The 11,026-nt window shown below is 35.1% G+C and overlaps 1 protein-coding gene across 2 annotated transcripts in view; it reads right to left on the bottom strand.

The window, feature by feature from the left end:
* LOC115243621 (beta-1-syntrophin) overlaps positions 1-11,026 on the bottom strand; it is a 242,315-nt gene that overhangs the window by 229,397 nt on the left and 1,892 nt on the right. For both annotated transcript variants that reach the window (XM_029820758.1, XM_029820765.1), the window contains exon 3: positions 5,646-6,246. In XM_029820758.1, the coding sequence (XP_029676618.1) occupies positions 5,646-6,246 (601 nt within the window). The remainder of the gene's footprint in view (positions 1-5,645; positions 6,247-11,026) is intronic.

Raw genomic sequence — 11,026 nt, 5'->3', positions numbered from 1 at the left:
CGAACTCTCTCTCTCTCTCTCTCTCTCTCTCTCTCTCTCTCTCTCTCTCTCTCTCTCTCTCTCCCTTTCTCTCTCTCCCTCTCTCTCTCTCTTTCTTGATGCGGTAGGTCACGGCAGCGATAAGATACGGCGGATTGCATAAACGCGGCAGACATCCCTGGAATGTTTAATCCTTGAAGACCCGATTCCGCTGTTAGTCACTAAGTGGCCACTTGAAAATGTTTTTAGGACGTTCAAAAATTTTATTGTAAATTACGATAAATGTTCAAATCGAGATGTAATACTTTTTTTTTCATTTTTGTGTCATGTCAATCTTTAATTTCATTTATATTATCTGTTAATTTGTCGCCAATTAATTTAAAAATATAACTATATATATAATTGAAGAGATGACCGAAGCTACTGATCGAAACGCGTTCCAGAAATTTAATTATATAAATAAAAGAATTCTATACCCACGCAATGATATTTAGGCTCGCATTGGCAGTAATATTAATTTTGAATTAATGAGCTGAATATTTCGTTAAATAAGTAAAATAATTTCATTAAATTTATAAATTTGTAAATTTATAACGCTTGTAGAAATTAACAATGTATATCGCAAACTTTGATATGTCAATCCACTTAAAATTCAAATTTAAATAAAGCTTTGCAGACAATTGAAAATTCGACTGTATTAAAATTTAAACCTGAAAAATATTTTTGCGCTACGATACTCAATAACGAATGTAGGGCGCCGTTTTCAGGTAAATGGCTGAATTATCATAACTACGTAACGAGTATCGTTTGTGCCCCGTCAACATATATACAAAGTGTGACTATAAAATAACCGGATTGATGTTCTAAAATTTTTTATTCAACAAATTACGCAATGGAAATGTTATCGCCTTCAATGTACTCCCCTCCCCGATCTCTACACCGCTCCATGCGAATCTTCCACTGTTGGAAACAATGTTGCAGATCCTCTTCTGATAGCTTGTTCATGAGCTCCATCGCTTTTGTCTTCACTGCGTCTATGGACTCGAAACGGGTTCCTTTTAATGCAGACTTGATCTTCGGAAATAAAAAAAAATCACACGGGGCTAGGTCAGGTGAGTGCGGTGGATGTTCCAACACGGGGATCTTGTGCTTCGCCAAAAACAACTTGACAGATAGCGCGTTATGTGCTGGCGCGTTGTCTTGATGAAGAATCCATGAACCGTTCTTCCACATGTCAGGTCTTCTTCTTTTCACCCGTTCACGAAGGTTTGTCAAAACCTCCTTATAGTAGACCTGGTTAACGGTCTGACCTTCAGGCACCCAATCAACATGAATAATCCCTCGGATATCGAAAAAAACGATCATCATTGCTTTGAATTTGGATTTGCTCACCCGTGCTTTCTTTTGTCTTGGTGAACTAGGACTCTCCCAATGTATGGATTGGCGCTTAGTTTCTGGGTCATACTGAAAAAACCATGATTCATCACAAGTTATTACATTTCCTAAAAAATTTGAATCATTTTCAATGTTTTGAAGTATGTCAGCACAAATGTTCATTCGAGTTTCCTTTTGCTCAAGAGTGAGGAGTCTCGGCACCATCTTTGAGCACACTTTTTTCATGTTTAAATTTTCATGTAAAATCTGTCGAACAGTTTCTTTATCGATGTTAGCTAATTCAGCAATTGCTCGAATGCTCAGGCGACGATTTTTTTGAACAATTTTATCGACTTTTTCAATGTTAGCGTCTGTTTTTGATGTGCGAGGACGACCGGGACGTGGATCGTCTCCGATCTCTTCCCTTCCCTCTTTAAATTTTTTGAACCATTCGAAAACTTGAGTACGAGATAGACACTCATCACCATAAACTTCCATCAACAAATTGTACGTTTCTGTAGCGGATTTTCCAAGTTTTACGAGAAATTTCACATTGACACGTTGCTCCACGTTAACACTTAACATTATTCCGACGGAGCTCAGGTACACGGTCCGCTTCAAAGGCTACTGGAACCAAATAGTTGGCCGCACGTACTTGGACATGTAACGGTAGATAACGGGGAGAGGATAGACCAATATCCCATCCTGTGCCTTGCCGAGCAAGAGAACCGGCAAAAAAATCAGTCCGGTTTTGTAGCCACACCTTGTATATATAAGCACATTAACTTCACACGCGGCTGCGCTATCAAAATTTCAAACATTTACAAACGTACCGTCATTACATAATCGTTCTATAATCACTTTTTCGACAGCTACAATCGAATACACCAGCTCGTTGCTGCACAAATCGTCGTTTGTTTATTGTGCAATTAATGACGAGGCGGAGAGCTAATTATTAGCATGCCCTGTAAAACGAACACTCTCTAATTTATATCCGTTGCTAATTAGTTTCCAGCTACGAATAATTATTTGCTAATCAACATTGCACGTGAGTTAGAATTTCCGGCCATTTTTAAGATTATTATTATATAATTTGTGAGACCATATATATAGAGAGTTATATCCAAAAAAAAAATATTGATATTTATTCAATACAAATATTTTACTCTATATATAAATTTTGTTAAATAAAGATAACTCATCCTTTTGGGTCCTTTTTGTGCAACCTTTTCGTAGAGTATCGATAGATGTTAGATCTTTATATACATCAATTTTCGTTAAATTTTATACGTCCATATCACCTGATAAAATCTTTTACATTTTCTTAATAAATTGCATGTAATGCTGGCATTTGGCTACAATTTAGATTAGTATTGAACCTCTCAAAAAGCCGTCGGCTAACTTCCTCGATTTGGTTTTAGTAATTGGAATGCGTAATATTCGGCTAGCATTGTTCCCCGAAGAATACTGCGTAACGAATGACGTGCGACGTCGTCAAGGAAATTGCATCTTAAATCTTACAAACTGGAATTCCTTTCGTTCAACATGCCAAGCAATCTGCTCATCCTTTCTCTCCCCTCCCCCTCTCTCTATCTTCTTTTTCTCTCTTTCTTTCTCTTCGTGTCTCTCACATGTCAAAACTACAGTTTTAACTGTGTTTTGAAAATTATAGTATTGAATTTCTCATAAATACACACATAGGATGCATGGACTATTAATACCTTAATTATTTATTAAACGAAAAAATAACACTAAAAAAAGGTACGTTATCTAAATTTCTCATGTCTGTTTTGAAATTTTGCGTGCATAGATTTAATCGCAAATGCGGGAACGTTACTTTTCGATTTTAAATTATAGGCACCGTTAGTATAATGTTGTGTAATGTTTTAAAACAAGGACGTCGCGAAAGGAAAAAGTGTCTATTACAGTAATTTATATATAAAATATAGATGCATTATATTTTTTGTCTCGTATAACCTGCCGCACGTAATAACTTTATATATGCATAACGATTACGCAGCACGACACACCCGTGCACGCTTAAGCGACTCGTTCGCGGTGATCCATAATCAAGGACATGCGATATCTCACAGACAGAATTTCCTAGATCCGTCAGAAAGATTATCAAGCAGCAAATAGATAACCGTTGCGGAAAAGTCACGCAAAGTTGGGCATTGTGCTCTGCGAGGATCGTATCGCGAGAGCATCATCGTGACTTTCGCGCCTAGCTCTACGAATTTCTCGTATAATCACGCAATCTAATCTCCTACTTAACTGCTATAGATGAATTCGTATTCAGCCGATTGAAATTATTAATATATTTATATTGTCCATCGTTACTATAATTTTTTTTTTTTTTTTTATTTTCGGATAATCAGTATTTTTTGGTGATAATTCGCGTGAAAATGAGTCATACTGTATACTAAATAATCATATAGACAAATTTGTTAAGAAAAGTTTGCAGATCCTTTGAAATTCAATTTAAAGTCGATTTTAGTTTAATAATAATTTGCTTAAAGTTTCAGTGCTATATTTATGGAAACTTTCTCCTTCATTATGCAACAATAATAACAACTATTCAACAATTAATATATGTTGAAAACAAACTACCACCTCTGTAAATTTCTTGCCAAAATTTTTCACAATTTCTCAGACTCCCAAACAAATCAAATCAAAATTTTGCTTATTAATTAGTTCATAATATTGTACAATCGCCAATCCTTAATGAGCTTTTACAACAAAAATATTTCCATGAAATATCTAAAGTATTTCTCATTAAACACTCCGCATAAAATCGAGGTGAAAAGTGCCTCTTCATAGAAACGATTCAAGATTCAGCGAGATTGAAAGCACTTCGTTATTTGCTGCATCAAGTAAATGGTTCTTTCAATCGGTACGTATACGCCACCAACGATCCCTATTGCTCGAGGTAGAATTCCTTTTGTCGAGTCCTTCCGCGGGTCGAACGCGCGAGGAAGGGCGGAAAGGTAGAGGGTTGTGAATTGAAATAGCCCGGTAACAACCATCGCGGCATTTTCTAACTTTTCAGACGCGAGAAAATAACGATGCAGCGGGCGCGCATACAATCACACAGCGAAGTATGATGATCTCCCATACCCGAAGAGCCCGAGGCATAATGATGCAACTCGCCGATTGTTCATCGAAAAGGGAAATGTAAAATGCAGAGAAACACGTGTCGCTTTATCCCATACCCGGATGAGAACTAACGATAGTCGGAAACAAAGACGGTAAAGTGATAATATATGCAGTGAAAAAATATGGAAAAAACCGACGCAAAATAACGAACAATATCTGCGTGTGAGCTTCGATGATACTTTTTATATTTAATTCTTGTTTATATCTTTTTATATGATTAAGAATGCAGAATGCGAGAATGACAGAAATCGTGAATTGACGTGTGGAAAAAAAGAAAAAGGTACGAAGAAGATTGTATAATTTTCAATGATACAAAAATTCAAGAAACTATTTTAAAATCAGAATATCATAAAAATTTTATAGAATATTATCTTACTTCATGAGCGATGTTTCGTTCCGTTTTATGACATTATGTCATTCTCAAGCGTATGTATCTCTTTTCTGAAAATTATTCGTTTTTATCTTCTCTCGCGCTTTTATCTCTCGACGTCGATGAGCCGAGATTTATTGGATAATTTTTGAAAGCTAAACTTTAAAATCCATTATATTATTTTATCAATAGAAAAGGATCGATCTTGAGCACGTTTCTGTTAATAAGGAGAGATGTACTATACTCCCAATCCTATCTAATATCACGTTCCTTTAAGTATATACTCTTAAAATGACAATTTTCTCGATGCATCTCCAGACTTCTTGATTTCCAGCGCAAAGGGCACAGAACAGTGACCCTTCTACCGAGTATAAAAAAAAACTAGTCGACTTTTTCTAGCTGGCTGCACACACTCGATGCACCAATCCAGCTAAAAGCCTTGGATAGCGCTTGCAAGTACACTCTTTTTCTGGTTCTCTTTCTTTAACATTTTCCGGTACGCAAGGGATGACAAACGGCGCAAAATAGAGTGCGAATAAAGACGCGGAATTTAATATTGCATACATCAGGGACGTTTTGTGTCATTTAGTACATTTATCTTCCGAGAAACAGATCCATAAAACTTGTTTGCAAAGTTGTCGAGGAACAGTCACAAGTGAAATTAATATATCGTATGTTTTCTCTGTATAATATAGCCGCGATACGATATGGATTATATGTTATATCCGTGTATTGAAGCAAATAACAATGGAAAGGAAGCACTTACCTTCCAGTTCAACGACCTTGCCGGCTCTCTTCAGCGCCTTTACCGCTTCGTCGTGCGTAGCTTCTCGTAGATCCTCGCCGTTTACTGCCAAAATAGCGTCGCCAACGTAAAGCTGCTCAGTAGCGTCTGCCGCCATACCCTTAAAGATCTTCGAGATGAGAATAGGCATTTTGTTTTCCTTTCCGCCCTTAATCGAAATTCCAAGGCCGTTGTTATCGCTTTTTACCACGCGGACGATACGTTTCTGATTTGCCACCGAGTCGGGCACATCCGGATCGTTCAGACTGTCCACATTATTATTATTGATATTACCGTTGTTCAGGGTGTTGTTACCGGTCTCACAACTCTCGTCGAGCGAAATACTGAGATAATCGTCTTCCAAGGAGACGAAGACGCGGTACCACTGACCGCGCACTTGAGTCTCGAGGACACCGGCACGTCCCGATGCCGAGGATGAGGCACCTGTAGTCGTGGTAGTCGACGAAGAGGACGACGAAGTCGCCGCGGACACCATCGAACCGATACCTATCACCCCCATGGCCGAAGAAGCTTGGCCGCTGCCACACAACTCCACCATTTCAATTTCTTCGCAAGCCGTACGCTGCAACAGACCAATAATTTCATGCATGACTTCTTCTTTCTCTCTTCTTTTTCATTTTTCCATTTTAATATATTATATTTAAAATATTATATAATATATAATATTTTAATATATTTATTTATATATATTAAGTCAACTTGATCATTTTTTTTAACGATTCATATATATAAATATCTATGATAAAAAATTATATAATACAAACTTTACGATTATTACGGGAATATAAAAATAAAATAAAAACTTTATATGTAAACTCTGAAAATTGAAAAAGCTGTCTTCTCGAGTCAAAAACGATCGAAAATAAATAGATTTAAATAAAGATGCTATCCACAGTACTAAAGAGGCATGCTTTTACGGAAGATGAGAGAATTAGAAAATATCTTGATTTTCATTTCACTTATCTGTCGCTCAATTTTTGGTGCGAGATTTGAGAAAAATGACAAAAAAATGAATGCTATAATGCATCGCGAATAAATGGCTCCAGTATTGGACGACGCGAATAAATCAATTGTACTATATCCCGGCAAAATTCGTAATTTGAAAATAATTGATAGCGGTCGGCAGTGACGTGGCCAAGTTCTCTTTGTTTTCCTCCTGCACCATTATTACCATCAATCCAGTATCGCGCCGCAACAATAGCGTTACTATTGCACGCGCGAAATGGCGTATGGGCGCAGCGGAAGGCAAATAATTAGAAGAAAATTGCATGCGCTTACGATAACGTCGTCCAACTAATATACATTTTATAATACTTTGTTTTTAATTAATTCTAAAAGTTTTAATAAATTCAGTTTGCGAGAAAAATAATTAGAGTTAAAACATTAGTTTATAAAAACCAAAAATCTGCAAAAAAAAAGTCAAGATTCAAAAATTCAAAGTCTCATCAAATTTTGAACTTAAAGTATGTAGCATTTTTATCGGAAAAACCATCTTCATTTCACTTACAATTAGTACGAGAAAGTAGTTTAGATTATGATAGCGTTAATTCTTTGGTTAATTTGGAGATCTGGTTGAAAATGGCAACTTAATTGTGTATATTATTGGATGCCCTATATACAAAATATACCACTTAACACTTTTGGCAAATGAGATCTCTGCAAAAAGTCTCTGCAGTTTCCTGAATGGAGTTCTACTGCACAAAAGTAATGGAATAGCGCGGTACGGCGAACGACAGCGACCATGTTTAATGAATGTGACGATATGACGGCACGTAGGTACGCGTGGCAAGGTTATAATTAAAGTGTTTGTCTCTGGGAATTAGTCCTGTGCTAGTTCTGCCTTCACGTCGCCCACGTGAAAATACACGAGAGATGTCTTTATGGATGGTATAACTGTGTGCAGCGCCCACGATATTACATACATACCATGTCCCAATTAACATCTGGCACCTTCCGGGATCATAAATTTACAATACGAGTTGGAACAATTTGATAATTATTTCTATAGACCAATTTATATTATATTCATAGCCTCTCATTTGCCGTAAATGAAAATCTACGATTCTGAATTTTATCAGTCATTCTCACGAGATGATCTCTCTCGAAATGATCATTTTCGCGTTCCCGATTATTTCGTGCCTTGAGCTTTAAAATCTTGAAGATTTAATGCTAAATTTAAAGTCTTTGCTATCTTTTTCTAACCCATTTATCAAAAAGGAAAAAAGCACAAATATCAGCTACATATATATGATTCTATACCGGTTCAAGTATTTCATCAAACAAATTAAGGATTAAATGTAATCGGATAGATTATCGGATTTGAATCGTGTTTAATTATTTAATTCCTAGATAAAAACGTAGAAATACATCGAGATGATTGTTGTCGCGAACCAACAAGTATATTAACGTTTTGAACAAGCAAACGGATGCGAGCTGCAACAGTTCACACGCGGATATAAATTTAAGTCGTTTTAGTCGCGGCGATGCCCTCGACGCGATAAACTCGCTACGGCCGCAAGTGATCCTTTTACGCAAGGACACAGAAATGAATTGATTCCGGCTCCGACCTCGCAGCGAGGATTTCATATCGGGGCTATCGGGCGAAATGATACCAGATAGATCTCCGTAGAAATTGCCGATTCTGTTAAACGGGTCCAACGTTGGCTCTCAATAACGGTGGACAAGCATTGGTAGATCATAGCCGTGGAAGAGAAGCGATACGAGAAATTTCGAACGTTCAAACAAAAATATGTGATAACCGCATTCGACAATAAGACTCCCAACAAAATCTTTCAGGGCCTGCACACATGAATGTCAAAATTATACTAATATAATTACACAATTATATTATGGAGAGAGGAGAAATATATTGAAAACTAATATAAATAAATATTTTTTATCTAAAGAGATTCGAGTTTTTATTAAATTTTAATATTCGGGAAATTATATTATTATATATATATACGCTTTAAGAAATTTAATAACATTATAATTCATAGACTGTCTTTCAATTGTGATTTGAACAAATATAAATTGAAACTATGTACGATCTCAAATATTTGCAAAGATTTTAATATCGTCAAGAAATCCAAAAATGTTGAAACTACAACATATATAACAATTCTAAATAAATTTATTGATTTATATTATAAAATTAATTATACAAGTTTAATCCATTCAAAAAACCATTAATAAAATTAGACAATATGACATAAATAAGCTTTCAACAGCGTAAATAAAAATATAAAAAGTGTCGCGTGACGCCATCATTTTAACCAAATTGATCCGCGCCAAGTATTAAAATACGGAAACAGACGTCCACACGCGCGTTCGCGCAGTCGTTTTAACAGAAACACGTGCATAAAGCGAATGCATCGAACTACATGTCCATGTGTGTGTGTGTATGGCAGAGCAGGATAGCATAAAGAGGAAAGAGCGAGATAGAAGAGTTGGGAAATTTCGACTGGATGTCGAATAATCGGAAAATACATTACGCACGTGCATTGTATCGCGGAAAGTAAGCTGTAACACCCAAAAATAGAGTGCAAAAAAGCGCAAGTCTTTCAGTTGCTTAAATTATTTACTTAAAATAGAAACCATTTGAAATCACATATAAAAAATACAAGATTTCATTAGCTGTTGATCCTTTTTTGCTCTTTTAATTCTTATTTGCAAAAACCTCTTTAATTAAACAGTCTTTTCATTTTCGATAATTAAATAATACTTTAGTTACATTAATATCACTAACAGAGAAATTTTTATGTAACAAATTGATTTGTCTAACAGAATTTACTGATCTTAATAATTTTGGAAAAATGATGAATCCGATTGATCGGAAGCTTAAACACATTTGTAACACGCTCGTAAATTGCTATCGGTCTAAATCCCTAACGTGATTTCGATCACATGGCAAGCACAATAGATACACGTAACAAGTTCGAGAGTTAAGTGTTGTTCCCACCAACGTTTTCCAAACGAGGGCACATCTTGCCTTGTTCTCTCATTTCTCTCACTCGCACTTTCAGCTACCTACCAATCTACGTCTATTTTTTTCCTTCTCTNTTCCCTTGTTCTCTTGCACGCGCACTCAGTGGTCATAAACTACTAGTACCCGACGTACGCTGAGGTTATTGGTTTTTGCAAGGAGCTTGACAGTGCCGTATACATGCTACCATATATGTACCTCCATTTTGCACGGGTGAATTTTATTTCTCCAAAATAATCCCTGAATCTTCTTATAGAATATTCGCAGGCGTTTTTATTAAAACTTGGTACACCGATAGAATATACAACGTAACTTTGGAAAAAAGTAACGTAGAAAAGAAAAAAAGGAAGTTTATGTAAATATTTTAGAAATTAATATTCTCTCGAGTTATTCTGTAATATAAAGATAATATCAATCAGCATTCTCCCCGATATAAGTCTAATATTCAACTTAAAAAATTTAATAATTTTAAATGTAGCTCGCGTTTATACAGATATTTATTAGCGGTGTTCGTCTTTTTGCTTCTCAAAAAATCAAATATATAAAATCATTAAAAGATGTCCAACGACTAAGATAATTCAATTTTATTAACATCGTTGGAAAAAAACATATTTTTTGTAAAAATAAAACGTGCATCTATCTAAATATCGCTGCTCAAACAATGTATTTATATAACTATAAAACCATCAATTTTTTCAGTATTCTCTTAAATTAAAAAGCATCCAAAAAATTACAGAAACGCTTAAACAAAGTATTTCAATATTATTATTGCTGCTGCTTATTTGATTTTCATAACAACTAGCATAGTCTCAACAATGCGACTTGAAAAGAAGATTTCCAGACCTCATGTTTATGCAAATTTTATTCTTTTATCAGATACCATTTTTCTGACGTGCATATTTTAATTATATATTTAAAAAAATTATTATTATAATAAAAATAACACAAGCATCCAATGTTTAAACATTGAATTATCACATTTACTGACATTATTAAACTCTTCAAGAACAGTATTTTTAAATCACAGATAGAAAGGCTAATAACAAAATTTCTATATCTATAATAAATTTATAGTGAATTGTGATAATGTTGAAAAAATATTTACAAAGAACGTTTTAAACTTTATTTTATGCATTATATAAGAATGCAAGTACACATTTTTAAAACACGAAGTAAATATGTTTCGCGTTGCTACCGGCAAGATTAAATACTTGCTTCTTTTAAATCTGTGGCTAAAATATGATTTTTTAAAATGTAGCGTAATCTTTTTTGCGTTCTTTTATTACGTGACTTCCCTCTAAATTTTTGCAGGTTTTTCGCTACACGGTATATTGTTCTTTTTTAGCGAGCGTTCGAT

Source organism: Formica exsecta, unplaced genomic scaffold (assembly GCF_003651465.1).
Source record: "Formica exsecta isolate Colony F162 unplaced genomic scaffold, ASM365146v1 scaffold120, whole genome shotgun sequence".
In the NCBI taxonomy this organism is placed as follows: domain Eukaryota; kingdom Metazoa; phylum Arthropoda; class Insecta; order Hymenoptera; family Formicidae; genus Formica; species Formica exsecta.
Note: the sequence above shows the minus strand (reverse complement) of the source record. Positions and strands in the feature narration are given on the sequence as shown.